This window comes from Otolemur garnettii, unplaced genomic scaffold (assembly GCF_000181295.1).
Source record: "Otolemur garnettii isolate 467f Iridium unplaced genomic scaffold, OtoGar3 scaffold00137, whole genome shotgun sequence".
Taxonomy (NCBI): domain Eukaryota; kingdom Metazoa; phylum Chordata; class Mammalia; order Primates; family Galagidae; genus Otolemur; species Otolemur garnettii.
The window spans coordinates 721737-738584 of NW_003852532.1; the positions used below are offsets into that span (position 1 = coordinate 721737).

The following is a 16848-nucleotide window of genomic DNA, read 5'->3' on the forward strand; positions in this document are numbered from 1 at the left end:
AGGACTAGGTTTTGTTGAATATTAGTGGAAGTTCTTCTAGACATTTCACTTGTGCAACTATAAGATTTTGCCATTAATATAAATGTCTTACTGTTCTGTGCATAATATTACTGACTGTTCTTGATATATACAGATGATCCAAAGTCTTAGACTATGCATTACAATTGGTTTATAGTAATCATAAAAGCATACATTATCATGATCTTTACTACGTGTTAGGTTATGTGGAAAGCACTTCACATATGTTATCTATCTCATTTATTCTTGAGAACCATACTTTAATATGCAATTCTTATTTCTCAAATGGGAAGATAGAGATTTTAGAAGCTAAGTGACTCAGATAAAACACACTCTGAGTCTGACTTTAAAGTCAGTGTTGTTAACTTTATCATTTTCTTCATTGGGTAAAAACTCTTCCAGTGTGCTGAGATAGTGTAACTATTAAAGTGATAACAGTACATGGCATGCTGATAGCACTATGATTTTCTAGCAGTGAGTTAAACCTAGCATGTGTTGCCACCCACATTTGACCACAATTTAGAGCACTTTGTTTACTCAGATCTTGTGCCAGTAGTCTGCTAGTCTAGACTCATGTTCTTTTTCTCTTCTGAAATTAAACTAATGGCCTCCACAAGTTTGTATTTGTACTATTTGAGAGGAGAGAACAGGGGACTATTTATTATATTCAGTGTATCCTAAAGTATTAAAGTAATATACGTTGTATATTCCTTAATATTTAACAAAATGAATGTTCTTACAAAGTCAGAGTTCCTGAACTATGTAGCTTGCACATTTCTTTCACATGTATTATTTCCTTTAATCCCCAGGACAGTGCTGCTTTGTATGTGATATTCTTTCCTTATAAGTAAAAACAACTGAGGCTCAGCTCAGTTAGATTGACTTATTCAGAATCACACATCTGAAAAGTCCTAGAGCCAAGATTTAAATCCTGGTCTTTTTATACATATTTCATCAGTTTCCATTATACCATAGCTCTTCACTGTGCCCCCGCACTGCGACTTTATTATTTAGGGTAAAGGATATCAATACAGGTGAATGAGAAAACTATAGGAAATAGCAGATTGGACCCTTTTCAGTCAGTAGCCTCTACCAGCCATTTTTGGTTCTTGGGCTGAGTGAAGATATGATCATTTAATTCTGTGGAAGTGAATACATTCCAGCAGTATATTGATATTTAACTGTGGTCATGAATATAGTCCCTGTCCGTTTTGTATGGTGTACAAAGAATAATAAAAGTAATTTCAAATTATTTAATTTGGATTACTGTGGACGTTAGTTATTTTCCTTTTTTCATATCTTTTTTCTTTCCTTTTTCTTCATGTTGGAAATCTTTCTTCTGCTGCCTTCTTCTGTCAATTAAAAGGAAAATCCCACCTAAACGGTAATTCATCCGTTGAATTACATCTTGCTGCATTATTTTACATTAACAAATGCACTTCTTTTACTAATAAAAAAGTCCTAGTCTATTTTTAAAGGTTGCTTTTTAAAAACTCGAGGCTGAATATACTTGCAAAAGCAAACTATATAAACGAAGATTTCATGTATATATTGTAAATAATTCTGTAGAGGATATTTTATCCCCTTAATATAATTTTACAATTTTTAATGCTCTTTTTTTCCCCCTTTTTAACCCTAGTCCACCAAGAAAACATATTGTGGAGCGCAATACAGAGTTTTACCACATACCCACTCACAGTGATGCCAGCAAGAAGAGGCTGATGGAGGACACTGAAGACTGGCGTCCGCGGACCGGGACAACTCAGTCCCGCTCTTTCCGAATCCTTGCCCAGATCACTGGGACTGAACATCGTAAGTGAACTTCTAGGCATCCTAGGATGATAACCTAATGTTCTTTGCCACAGAGAGTAGCATTTAGACTGATTGGAAGTTATTCAAAACAAACCTGAGACAGTTTGCTTTTAAATTATGCTATGCATAATATGGGTACCGTAAATAAGACACCAGCCTAGGAAAGTATTATTCAAAATACTACTTTAGAAGTAGTAGCAGTATAACTACTAGTACTGACTGTAGCTTGTAGGAGATAACAACACAGCGTGGAATATGTGTTAGTGGCCCCCTGAAACGTGAACATTTGATACTGATTGGTATAGGTAATTGTTTAAGTGATTTGAAATTGAGAGCAAACTAATATTGGATATTGCTCATTGTATTTCAGTGAAAGAATCTGAAACTGATAATACGAAGAAAGCAAAGTAAGTTCTCCATCTTTTTGTAAATTGAATGCTTTCCTTTCATGAATGGTCTGAGTTTGTGTTTTCAAATTTTCCAGTTTAATGATATGGCATTTTTGTCTTTGCAACTAGAAGCTAAGCATTTAACGTCAGTGCCTTCTGTGTGACCTCAGTGTACAACTTAACAGATTTTTTAATTAGTGGATGTTGTCTGGATTTTATGTCTGTGGGTTATTTTTCTTAGTATTGAAACAAGAAATGGGCAAAAAGGTATATTTGGGGGTGCTTTGCTAATAGTACCTCTCTCTGTGAATGAGTTCATGTGTTGTCTTGCAGGCACTTTATTATGGGCATTAAAGTCAGTGTTTCCAAGTGGGCTGTATTTCTAAAAATGGCTCTACCCTTAAAAATCTTTGCTATTTAATACAACAGCTATGTGCAGTTATGCTTTTATGAGACATGTTGTCTGCATGATGGAATTAGTGTGGAATCGTCTTCTTTCTCTTTCTTATGACTCTTCTGTCACTCTTTCTTTTTATTTCCACAGGGAAAAGATACCCCTTCACGTCTTTAGTCCCAAATACACAAAATTACGTGACTGGCACCATGAAGTTTCAGCACGTGCTCTTAACGTACAGTGATTTATGAGCCTTGCTCCCCAAGCAGCCAGCACATACCTTTTCATCCACTTTTCCTTTTTTTCTTTCTTTTTTTCCCAACTTCACTGCAAAATTCTGTATTAAATTTGCTTTAGGAAAAAATAGATCCTTTTCTATACTTTTCTAAGAATTTCCTATTGTTATGAGAATAAGGAAGATGAACGTTTTTTAGGCTAGTTGGTAGCTCACAAGTGTAAAACCAAAGAAGAAAATTAAGGGACTAGATCTCTTCAGTGGATTTACATGTTTCCATTGTTACTAGGATAGTAACCTCAGTCAGAAAAGGAATTATTTTTGTAAGTTGAATTTGGTTGGTTGTTTGAAGCAGAGGCAGTTGAGAAGATAATACCCTTGTCTAACTCGGAAAGTACTTCCTTTATGTTATTACCTTTCCCAAGATTACTTTCAAGTTCAGTATTATGTAATGTCAAAGTTGATTGCAATTTATTCTGAATAAGCACGGGATTAAAAAGAGAAGATATTATTAAAGAGTTCAAGGTAGACTTAGGTGTCTTTCAAAGCAGGTACTATTCAGGATGGCTATATGAAGAAGAGGAAGTCCAGATTTGGCTCCTGAAAAAGGAAAGAAGAGAATTTTACAGTGTTCTTTTGGTTGGTTAGAGTCAAAGACCTTATTTTCTACCAAAGGAAATATTTCTAAGCTGGTGGGTATTTTTAGGGTGTAGACAATTTCTAGGCATTAATTAATAAGAGGTAGAAAGGATAGCTTTTTTTTTTTTAAAACCAAAGGACGGTAACATACAGTAAATTGCAGTATATATGATTTTGAGACATGAGAGAGATTTAACTTAGCAATATGAACTATGCATTGCTGCTGTTCCTAGGAAGCTATGTTTGGGCAATACATGGAAGCTAAATATATGACCAGAAATGCTTTCTGCCTTGTAATATAATGTATTATATATTAGGTATAAGTTCATTAATAAATGCATTTTGAAGTTTGGAAAAGTAATAAAAGTTGCCTTTAACTTAGTTGTGTACTTGTTTTGTTTCCTTAAGGACAGTAATGGTGTCATCTAGGACTTCTCACAGTTATCACTTGGGTAAAATAAACAATTCTATTGACATCTCATTTGGAAAACGCTCTTAGTTTTGTGAGGTTACTAAAAATGTGAGTGAAAACATGGCAAGAGACCATGTTTGATTTCTTTCCCTGAATTATTACTTTATTTAACATCACATCCTGTGTGAGTGACATGTAAGATCGATTAGACTGTGTTACAACATAGAATTATTTTCCATGTGAAAACGATCACTGAAGGAACTTGCCTTTCTTCAAGGGTTCATTTTTATTTTTATGGTTGTTCTTCACTTTAATGTCACAATGGACTAGGATAACTATCTGATAATTTGGAGAAATTAAGATACAAATTTCAGTTAGTAATTGGTTACTCTTTAAAATTTAGCCCAACAAATGCATTTAAAAAGTAATTCTAGAATTTACCTAGATGTGCATGTCCAGTATACTTCATGATATAGAAGATGTCTTTCATTTAATACATCATTCCCTTTCAGATACTGAAAGAGGGGTCTTGACTGCTTGTGCTTTTATGATCCTGACATCAGTCCCTACTAGTGTCTCTGGTCTATATAAGAAAATGTACTTTCTTAGACCAGGCTTTCCTATACCTGATAATTCTTTCTTGATCTCAAAGGATGATGTCTAAAAGAAGATAGAATTAAAGTCTTATAAAAACAAATGGGATTGTAGAGTAAACTTAGTATTTTCTACCAAGATCCCAATTTCTAGCATAACTACAGAATTGATAGAAGGAATTCATTAGTAAGAATTTTAGGTAAATAAAAGATAACAAGTATGACTAAAATTTGAAATAGGTGCAGCTGAAAATAAGAATTTAATACCTTGCTTAATTTAAAATAAAGTATTATGTCATTGAAAGCATACACTTACATAAATGGAATGATGCATACTTGAACATGAGGATAAGTATTCAGCCAAGATCACAAAGGACATTCCATTTAGCCCTGTCAGAAGTTGAATTCCTGAGCTCAGTGGATCTCCTGGGATATCTTATATTGCTAGCTTAAAAGCTAGCAAAAAATTATAAAAGCTTCTTGCAAAAATATTATCGTAAGTCTAGTGACTTAATTTATGACTTGTTTTTGTTTGTCTCTCTTATACAGATTTTTTTGTCATAGCCTTGTTTTTAATGTGACAATGGGAGGTTACTCTAAAGAGTTTTCAACATTTTTTTTCTTTCTTTTTTTTAACTAGTCAGAAGCAGCAATTTTTTTGTTACAGTCAAATGTATTTTTATTACCTTAAAAATACCTTATTTGTGGAAACAGAAACATATTCATTTTGTTCTGTAGGAAGGCTGAGATATAGACATCTTTGAGCTTATTGAATAGAAAGTATGGTATTAGAATACAGAAATCCCTTCTTTTATGCAAAATTGTATAAGGAATTTATGCAAAAATTTATGCAAAAATGAATAAGGAATTGATTTTTCCCCCAGATAAGTAATTTTTCAAGTATTGTATTCCTGTTACATGTTTAAAATCCTATAAACTGTAAGTCATTCTTTCAATTAAGTAATTACTAAATACTTAGATGTCAGGCTGTAATCCATGTGCTAAGAATACAGTGGTGAATAACAAGTCAATATACAGGTGGCCATAAATTCATGTGCAATTTAAGAGTAAGCAAGATGATCTAATTATGTTATCAGGATATAAGCTAAATTTATGTAAAAGAAATTTGTCTTAGGAAAGTATTACTTTAGCTTATGTGGACCTCTGAGGAAATGACCTAATGCCAATCCCTGGGAGGGGAAAAGGAGTCAGCAGTGCAGAGGGCAGAGGAAGCAGGTATGGAACGGAGCACACAAGTGCACAAAACAGAAAGGTCTCTGGGGCTGAGACGGAGAAGAAGAGAAGCATGATCTAAAAACCTATTGTTTATGCATGTGGACAAATAAACATATAGTAACTTAATGTTCCCATTATTACAGCATTTTAAATGGAGAATTATTTTATCATGTCTAAACACTGAGGTACAATCAAAAAATGGAGAGGGAAGACAGGTTGCCAAGTGAAGTGTGCTCATCTAGTCAGAGCTGGCCCTGATTGTCATGAATTTGATGTTTTTCTTGTTGAGACCCAGTGAAAACCCAGAAAAGTGAGATATGAATATTGTGTATGTTAATAGCCAGTACGTGGGGAACGGAAACAGAATGTCTTGTAGAGTATACATAAAGCCATACCCCAAAATCTTTGATGTATAAAAATTTAAACATAATGCTCTCTTCATAATTTAGTGATGAATTTGATAACTTAATTCTCTCTATAAAATCCTGGCTGGAGGCTTGGCGCCCATAGCTCAATGGTTAGGGCGCTGACCACATATACCAAGGCTGGTTGGTTTGAACCTGGGCTGGGCCTGCTAAACAACAATGACAACTGCAGCAACCACAACAACAACAAAATAGCCAGGTGTTATGGTGGGCGCCTGTAGTCCCAGCTACCTGGGAGGCTGAGGCAAGAGAATTGCTTAAGCCCAAGAGTTTGAGGCTGCTATGAGCTGTGACTCCAGAGCACTCTACCAAGGGTGAAATAGTAAGACTCTGTCTCAAAAAAAGAAAAAAAAAAAAATCCTTGCTGGAGTTTCTTGGATTCTTTCCTTTCATTTATCCCGTTCAAGAAAATGTCTCATATTCTTGCTCATTCTTTCCAAATAAGCATCATAGGGCTCTGTGCCTATAGTCAGTGGCTAGGGTGCTGGCCACATACACCGAGGCTGGTGGGTTCGAACCTAGCCCGGACATGCCAAAAAAAAAATGACAACTACAACAAAAAAATAGCCAGGCATTGTAGAATACACCTGTTGTGGTCCCAGCTACTGGGGAGGCTGAGGCAAGAAAATTGCTTATGCCCAGGAGTTTGAAGTTGCTGTGAGCTGTGATGTCACAGTGCTCTACTGAGGGTGACATTGTAAAAAAAATAAAAATAAAATAAACATCATGGTATTTTGGATTTGCTTGTTTGTTGTTGTTGTTGTTAGAAGTAGTAGGAAATATGGAATGATAAATCCTGGGGGGTTTTTTGTTGAGATTTGTAGGTGACAGAGTACTTTCTGCCCCTGAGTTTCCACTTCTTTAAAATATGAAATTAGAATCTGTGGTAGTCATTGTGATACCCACCCAAATACCACTTTTATTTGATACCACTGGTACTGGGAATGTGGTGGGCAGGCAGCTTTCGTGTGTTAGCCCCTTCACAGTCACTGCAACTGCAGACACCCCTTCCCTCAAGCCTGATTGGTTGGAAGAGGAGAGAGGTCAAGAATCTAGCCATTTCAGTGTAGATAGGTAACATTGATGGGAGGGCCACTGGGCTCCAGAGCTGCTGCCGTCTCAGCAGAGTCCTGTTTGGTGGCTCCACTTCTCCTTCTGCCCATCCCTGTCTCCTCCTCCCCTTTTCCTTTCTCCTTCTGCTCATCCCTGTCTCCTCCCCCCCTTTCCCTTGCAAAGGTGTGGATCTTGGAGGCATTCCTAGTAAGCATTCTCCCTGTGAACTTCTGTCTCGGAGTCTGTTTTCTGGACAACCTGATCTTCAGCAGAATCATAATCTTCTAGAACTTCATTTGGGCCTCAGTTGCATGAGTTTTCCTGAGCACGTCCTTTGATTTATTTTCTCATTTCCTCTATTGGGTTCACTTCACATCTTTTTTTTCTTAAATCTTTAACCCAGAACACAAACACACAATTTCAGAAAGTCTTCGGAGCAAAAGATCAATTAAGAGCAGCCTGAAAGGTATATGAAAGTCAAATGGAAGATGCATTTTCTTTGCTTCAAGTAAAAGGTGTTTTTTTGTTGACTGCATCCTAGGGCAGTCTAGGAGTAATGAACAGGCAAAGGTATTTGGATGTCAGATATATTCAAAACTATATAAATGAAGCAATGAAATGAGAAGCTTCAAAATGGAACATTAGGATTTGCTCTGAGGAAATGTAAAGAATACTTAATATAGGAAAGCAGCACTTACCAAAAGGTTATGGCTTTGCATGGTACAATTTTTCATGTGTGGAATTGTGGAAGTATATGTATTAGCCATTTAATCAGTCACTTAATAAATTTTGTTTCAACACTTCTGCTGTTTTCTTCACATCTTTTTAAAGTTTACCTCTGCTTCTGGGGGAACTGTTGTTGCTCTGTGTAGTCTTTGGAAATGTTTAGGTTATATATGCATATTGCAAGGTCAGAAGAACACCACTCAAGGCTGAAGACACTAAATACCTTGTAAAGTACTGAATCATCCTACAAAATGAAGAAATATCAAGCCCCAAATGCCAGTGGTGTGCTACTGAGAATGGCTGGGTTGAATGTAAATTCTCATTCTTTCAAGAATACTTTTCTGATTTGTGTTATGGAGTCTTAGTGTAATAACATAAATTGGAAGGAAATGGTATTCTAACGGACATAGCATGTCTTCTTAGATGCCCCCGTAGCAGTGTAAGTAGATGCCTCATTCAGTGCAATGACTCATCTTGAAGGTAGGTATTAGGATTATATGATTCATTTCTGCCCAGCTGCTTCTCCAGTTAGCTTCTCCTGAGCTGACTGGTATTCATCAGCTCAGGTTGCCACAGGATACAGAGACTTTGGTGGTAAACAACAGAAGTTTATTTCCTTTGCTAGGCATGGTAACTCACATCTGTAATCTAGTATTCTGGGAGGCTGAGGCAAGAGGATCACTTAAGAATAGGAGTTCAAGACTAGGCTAAAAAAGAGCAAAACCCCCATCTCTATTAAAAAGAGAAAAAATAGCTGGGCATGGTGGCGTATACCTTTAGTCCTAGCTATCCAGGAGGCTGAGGCAGGAGGATCACTTGAGCCCTGGATTTTGAGGTTGATGACACCACCATACTCTAGCCAAGGTGATAGTAAGACTCTGTCTTAAAAATAATAAAAGTAAAATAGAAATTTATTTCCTCACACTTTTGTAGACTAGAAGTTCTTGCCAGCAGAGTTGGTTTCTGGTGAGGTTTGGAGATGGCCACCTTCTCACTGTGTCTTCACATGTCCTTTCCTCTGTGCAGTGAAAGAAAGTGAGCTCTGGTGTCTGTGCCTCTTTTTATAAGGACAACAGTCCTTTAGGATTAAAGTTTGCCCCCATGACCTCATATAACATTAATTTCTTCTTTAGGGGACCTATCTCCCTCTAAGATAATCACATTAAGGATTAGGACTTCAACATGTGTATTGGGGATTCACAATTCAGTCTATAATACATACCAGCTGCCTTTCTGTACTAATACCCATTTATGAAGAAGTTACTCTTTAGTAGAATCGTTGACTTGGATGCAGTTGGAAGCATTGTTATCTCTCTTTAGTGCTTCTTTTCTGCTTTGAATAACAAGTATTTGTCTCCATGTCCTGTATATTCAACTGGAGTAAAATCTTTGAAAGCAAGAGTTTTAGTATTCCCTACCATATTTGGCTTGAACAGTTACTAATGGGGGAAAAAATATCCTCTTACAGGCTATCCTGTAGTGCTATATAATGTCCACACAATTTGTAGCTGAAGGTCATCAGATGGGATTTTAGTACAGTTAGAGTAGAAGTTAAGGTACTTAGGAGAAATGTATCATTTTTGTACATTCATTGCAAATGTAGTAGGCAAGCCCAGCACTTGGCTCATGTCTTTGATCCCAGCACTTTGGGAGGCCAACCCAGGAAGATTGCTTGAGGCCAGGGATTTAAGATCAACCTGGACAACATCGCAAGACCCTGTCTCTACAAAAAATTTTAAAAAGTTTAAAAAAATAAAATTAGCAGGGTTTGATGTCATATGCCTACATCATATGCCTATAGTCTGAGCTACTTGAGAGGCTGAGGAGGGACGGTCCCGTGGTTCTAGGAGTTTTGAGGGTACACTGGGCTACAGTGGTGCCACTGCATTCTCTTCTCCAGCCTCGGCCACAGAGCAAGATTCTGCCTCCTGGGGGGAGGGGGTGAGAAATGAAACTTTTGAGAGTAGAAAGTGCATAAATATTTTAAAACATAAACTTTTCTGTAAGTTTCATAAAAATTTCAGTTCATAAGATACTTATTTACCCACATAAAATAGATTAATGAAGGAACATAGTTTACTGAGCCCGTCCCATGTCTTTATTATGGCTGTGTTTCCCAAACGTACTGCTCACTTGTTACATTACCTTATTAATTAAATCTATTACCTAAAACTGCTATTCTTCGTAAGCTATGCAAAGAAAACAGGAATCACTCCCAAGTCTAATATTTGCACATACTTCCATGAGGTAATAATTAGCAATCAGACTTGCCCCAAAATACAGAACACCAAGGCTTCTCTACAACACAGTCTGATTTAAAAACAACAAAAAAAAAGCTAGATAGAATGTCTTGGCTGACACAGTACCACAAAATATGTTCGCCAGCCTAGAAGAAAATAACACAGGTCAAAAAATGGTGGTATGATCAAGTAGTTTTTGTGTATGGCAAATAGATCAATTTGTAATTATCTTTCAGTTTGTACTTGTTGCTTACCTGCTTTATACAAATACTGGTTTGGTGATTATAATGAAAGGTCGCCATCTATTGAACATAAGTAATTACTACACTTCAGTTCCCGTGAGAATAGTACTTTACAACGATTGAGGCAAGGAACAAAGTTCCTACCTACTTTGTGTATTTTTACACAAAAATTGTTTAGTTCTATATTTCATTCTGGAAACACCTGAGCATTTTAAAAATAAAATTGAACTGTATTATTACCACTAACAAAGATCTTTTAATAAAAAATTAGTATCTGTGATATACAAAGTTGACTTTACTAGTACAGAACATGCTCCAGATTCCTGAGAAGCTGGATTTTATCAGAGGAGTAAGCATTCTCTTACAATGTTGTTTATAGAAAGTTTTTAAATTGCACCCTTAGAGAGGTAAATTATACAATAAAGTTATTGAATTAAACCAGAAAATAAAAAGAACTTACCATCTTTACTAAAACTAAATATTTAAGAAAACACCTGCAATTTAGTAAAATTTTTTACTTCAAAAGAAGTCACAACTTAAAGAGTTAGTTAGTGATGGTAGTGAGCAGTCTTCAAGATAATGGAAGGCTTAATTTTCTATCACATATTTCAGTGTCATTGGAAGGCTTAATTTTCTATCACATATTTCAGTGTCATTGGAAGGCTTAATTTTCTATCACGTATTTCATTGTCATTGAAGGTTTCAAAAGGCCAAGGTTTTCTACTCTCCTGTTCTGTGAACGTTTAGTATAATGGTATGTTTTTGTTTTTTTTTTTAAATTGAGACAGAATCTCACTCTGTCACCCCAGGTAGAGTGCAGCGGTGTCATCATAGTTCACTGCAACTTCACACTTCAGGGCTCAGGTGACCTTCCTGTCTCAGCTTCCTGGGCAGCCAGGGCTGCAGGTGTGGGCCACGACAACCTGGTTAGTGTTCTCTAGTCATGGCAGAGCTGGGGTCTCTCTTTTGCTGAGGCTGGTGCTCACTGAGAGACTATAAGCAAGCAAAAATAACCCCAGTGCAGAGATAAATACTGCAAAGGCTTGGTTGGTTTATATCCCAGAGGGAAATGAAGCCCCAGATACAAAGTTATTGTAAGTGGTTCTCTCTTGTCTCTTTTTCTCAATGATTTACAGCCCAGAGCATCTGGAGACCTTACAGATGAGGTTTGCTAAGTAACAGTATCTGCATTTGTTTTTTTAAATCCTGGAGAATGGGAAAGAAAATAAAAAAGTGGGAAGAAGTAAATACTGATTTTCAAAAAAAATTTCTTAAAAACCATAACCTAATTTGAACTGGAGGTCATGTGAGAAAACCATCTGAGGGCATTTCTACAAGTGTGGCTAGTGAGCGCTGAGAGGAGGAGAAAAGAACTGCTGAGACCCAGAAAAAGTTCTCAAGAAACAGATCACATCCAGCTTAACAAGTTTTATATAGATTGAAGGAGATGTTAATTTTAAAAAGTCATCAAAGAACGGCTCTTAAAACCTCCTAGAATTTAGTAATAAAATGAGGTTGATGAATCTCAAGTTTTAGATTGAAAATGGTTTGGAGTTTAACCAAAAAGATATTGTTAAACTTTAAAAGATTGATCAGTAACTTAGGTGGGACCTCTGTAACTTGTTGCCTAAATTCGTTGGTATCATAAAGCAGAGAGATACAGCATACATATTCCATAACCAGATCATGATAAAATGTATATTAAAAAATATATTGAGAGGTTAAGAAAATGAATAAAATCTAGTAACAAAAAAAGAAAAATTGAAATTTAATATGGTCATGTATGATTTGGATCAATACATTCTGCTCTTCTGGAATACACGGGTTTGGGGGATTTTAAAGTTGGCAAAAGTGAACATTTTTTTAAAATGTTCATTTTTTTAAATTAGCCATATGACTCCTAAAATGGTAAGTCAAGCAGTAGTTCTGGAATACACGGGGTTGGGGGATTTTAAAGTTGGCAAAAGTGAACATTTTTTAAAATGTTCATTTTTTTAAATTAGCCATACGACTCCTAAAATGGTAAGTCAAGCAGTAGTTCTGTTCTATGTTAATAAATCCCACCCAATTTATTGTGTTCAGCCTTAATCCCCGACAATTTACATAGATAATCCCAGGGAAATCAGCTGAAAAACCATTGGTACAATTAAGCTGTCTTGGAGTCAGAGGCCGTTATGTGAGTAGGTGATGCCAGCTCCTAATATGGGCTGCTGCCTTACCCGGAATCCACAGCTGTGTCTGCTTCCCTAAATATTCTTCTCCCTTAGTCTCAGGCTTGAGATCAGCAGTGGCCCCTGCCCATGTTTAGCACACATTATATGTAATAAACAGTCCAACACATGTTTGTAACGTAATTACTGTCTGCCGCTAACTGTTTTCAGTACTGATTCATAGCAGAGTCAAGGCGCTGTCACAGCCTTACAGTCTAGTGAAGCAGATGTGCAGTGAAGAAACAAATAGCATAGTTTCAGGTTATAGTGTATTTTATAAAGAAATGATACAGAGCAGTATGATGAATGTAGTGAAAGGAGAAGGTCACTAGGTGAGGAAAAAGAAGATACTCAATACTGAAACGTCAACGACCTGAAGGAGTCAGTCTTATAGACAAAGACAGAGGAAATGTGTTCTCCAGGTAGAAGAAACAGCAAGTACAAAGGCCCTGAGACCGGAATCTGCTTGGTGTGTGTAAGGAACTGAAGGAAAGCCGTTAGGAATGGAGCATAGCAAATAAGGAAGAAAGTGGTAAGAGATCGAATGAAGAAATAGGAGCTGGAATATTTATTGCCTTGTAGGTTGTGTTAATGAATTTAGATTCTTCTCCCAATTAAAGAGGATTATAAATTCTAGGGGCAATATCTGATGTGTTTTTCTTTTTTTGTAGAGACAAAGTCTCACTTTATCACCCAAGGTAGAGTGCAGTGGCGTCACAGCTCACAGTAACCTCCACCTCCTGGGTGTAGGCGATTCTCTTGCCTCAGCCTCCTGAGTAGCTGGAACTACAGGCACCCACAACACCCAGCTATTTTTTTTGTTGCAGTTTGGCTGGGGTTGGGTTTGAACCCTCAACCCTTGGTATATGGGACTGGCACCCTACCCACTGAGCCACAGGTGCCACCCTCTGATGTGTTTTTATAAGATCACTGAATACTGTGGAAAATTAATTATAAGGGAGAAATAATGGAAACAGGAGACTGTTAGGAATATTCCTGTAGTTCAGGCAAGCTATGGTAATGAATGGCTTAAGCCATAGAGGTGGAGAGAATTGGGTGGTAAGATATTTTAGAGGAAGAGCTGATAGGTATGTATAAATATTGGGATAGTGGGTAATGGAGGTTGGAAAATTGGTAAGAGTCACTGGATTGGGGAAAGGAAAAAGTGCTTAAAATTCGGATTTCACACATATACTTGTTGATGAAGTAGTAAAAGTTATGAATTTTGGAGCGTGTAGCTGAAGTATTTCAGGTCTAAGGCTTAGCCTTAGGGGAGTATATCATTGAAATGAAAAAGTCAAAGAATGCAATAATTAGATTGTTCATTCAGTCATTCAACGTGATAGCATTGAGATCACCAAGAAAGATTGTTGCAGTGGGATAAAGAGGAAGGCAGTGAGTTAGGGGCTGAAGGAAACAGGGTTTGGTGGAGACAGGACAGTAAAAGGGTACACATTGAGTGTGTAGTCCAGTGACATGAGCCTCAAAGGATGTGGGATTTGGGAGGATCGCAGATGACTGATGGTATTTGAAACAGTAACGAGAAGGATGCTTGATTCATGTCTAGGTTTATATGGAGGACAGTATATAAGAGAAAAGGCAACCTCTTTTGGAAGGGACTGCAAAGAAAGTGTAGAATAGTAGAGTGTTTGTGGAGGCTGTGAGGGACGGTAAATTGACCAGATTTGGAGATGTGAAAAGCAATAAAAAATAAATAAATAAAAAGAATTTAAGAGATGATGAAAGTATTTTTTACCTGGTTCAAACCCTGTGGAACGTTTAGACTCTATACAACATTGTTTTCTATAGAGATGAAGAATTATAGGTAACCAAAAAGTTATAAAGTATTAAGACAGAACACTTAATAATGCTAAATTCATTAGGGAAAGGCAACAGCAAAGAAATGTGTAAGAGTTAAGGCAGAGTTTGAAAGGTGTGAGAAAATGGAAAGATCAACAAAGAGCAAACGTCACCCAACACAAATGTCTTAGTTTGGGCTGCTGTAAAAAAAAAATTACCACAGACTGGATGGCATAAACAACACATTTATTTCTCCTAGTTCTGGAGGCCGGTAAGTTCAAGGCCAGGGCATGGAGTAGATTCATGTCTTGTGAGGACCCACTTCCTGGTTTATAAATGATGCCTTCCAGCTGTGTCGTCACGTGAGGGACAGGCAGCTCCCTGGGATTTCTTGAGAGTCCTCATGACCTATCACCTCCCGAAGGTGCCACCCCCTAGTGCCATCACATTAGGATTTAGGATTTCAACATGTGACTTGAGGGGGCCACCAACATTCAGTATATACTAATACTGAGTTCCAGTTTCTTCACCCATATCCCTTTTTGTTTCTCTATCTTTTCTTTAACTTCAGTAAGTGGAAGCTCCTAGAAGAATATTTTGAGTCCTCTTTTGCTCTCACAAAAAATAAACCTCATTTTGTATGTCATTTTCGCATTTGATAATGTATTTCATAATCTTCTTTTAGCCCCTGACCTCCAGCCCTCCCTGCAGTGCCATGTGTAATGCAAGGATTCCCCTGGTTGCCACTTTTTAAATCTCTTCAGGATGCAACCTACAATAAATGCAGAATTAGTAGACATAATCTTTGTAGGCTGCTACAGAAACCAAGGCTGTTGAAATCAATAAGTTTAGCTTATGATTGCTATTGCCAGTAATTTGTAGCTGAAATTTAGTTGATTTTATGTTCCAGAAGGGAGATCCTAGTTATCAGTGGACATACTCAACATATTTATTGTCAGGAAGCTAATGGTAGAAAATTTATTTTTACAGATGACTAGCAGTTTCCTTAGCTAAAATAAATAGCTTTACTATGCTAGTAAACCCCAGAAGGGTGGACTCTAGCTGTGACCATGATATGTTCCCGTTTTTGTTCAGCAATGTTATTGTAAGAATGTTAGGTTTGTGGAAGAGTAAAAGTGTCAAGGGCAGTCATTGTCATTTTCCTCCTTTACCGCTATAAAGTACATATTTCAAGGTTTGCGAGTTTTCCCCCTTATCAAAAACTTTCTGTTTGGGGATGTAATGAGACACTGTATTTGATCATTTTATTGTATTTACACCAAGAATAGACATTTAAATGTTTAATTGGAGACCAAATGTTTTTATACTGCAAAACAAAGTTTCTGTATTCCTTTTAAGATTTATAAACACTTGTCTTTATGAATCATTTCTTCTTATATAGTTTGCATATCATAGTCTCAAAATCTGAATAACCCAAATTAACATTTTGAAATTTTATTAGTGATAGTGAGCTTTAACATCCCGCAGCCTGGTTTTCTTCTGAAAGTTATTTCCACTGACGTTACTCTTTCCAGTGAAGTTATTCTTACCATGTGTTAGTATAGTAGCTTCACCATCTCCCAAAGTAATGTCTTTGGCAAATTACCAAGGATAATTTTAGTACCTACTGTGTTTCCTCGAAAATAAGACCTACCCCCAAAATAAGCCCTAGCAGGATATCTATGCATTTGTTAAATATAAGCCCTACCCCGATAATAAAACCTAGTGATAGGTGTGGCTATGCACTGTATTTGCGTAGCCATGCCATATACTTCATCGTGGAGAATAAACATCCCCTGAAAATAAGTCCTAGTTTGTCTTCTTGCGAAAAAATAAATAGAAGACAATGTCTTATTTTCAGGGAAACACAGTATAAAGTGAGATTACTGGAAGGATTAAATGTGATGATGCCCATTACATAATAAATGATGAGAAAACATTTTCTTACTAATAATTTCTATATGTCAACTAATAAACTAGTATGGCATTAATAATATTACTGGAGTGACCAAGAGCCTTAGTTATGGAAGAACTACTTGAACAAGTAGTCTAATGTGACTGGGGTTTAGTGAATAAAGGGAAAATGGAAAATTGATGTGGAAATATGCTTAAGAGGAAGATTGTAATAGATCAGTCAGGGATTTGTAGAGCATGTAAGGATTTTGGATGTTATCCTAACTGCAGGAGAAGTCCACTGCAAGGTTTCAACCAAAAGAATGATACATTAAAATGTGTTTTATTTTGTTTTTCTTTAGTTACCCTGAATACGCTACCATGCCAGATAACCCTGAGACTGATTGGGGCAGTATTTGGCAAGAGAGAAAGCAAGAAAGAACAGTTAAGACAATTCTTAAGCCAGTAGCGTAAGGTAGTGCTTATAATAGCCTAGATGAGCGAGAGTGGTAGCAAAGGAATGGGACAGAG

The 16848-nt window shown here is 36.8% G+C and overlaps 1 protein-coding gene across 2 annotated transcripts in view; it reads left to right on the top strand.

Annotated features, from left to right (window-relative positions):
* PDLIM5 (PDZ and LIM domain 5) overlaps positions 1–16848 on the top strand; it is a 136569-nt gene that overhangs the window by 57755 nt on the left and 61966 nt on the right. For both annotated transcript variants that reach the window (XM_003798491.3, XM_023518394.1), the window contains exons 4-5: positions 1658–1830; positions 2201–2237. In XM_003798491.3, coding sequence (XP_003798539.2) covers positions 1658–1830; positions 2201–2237 — 210 coding nt within the window. The remainder of the gene's footprint in view (positions 1–1657; positions 1831–2200; positions 2238–16848) is intronic.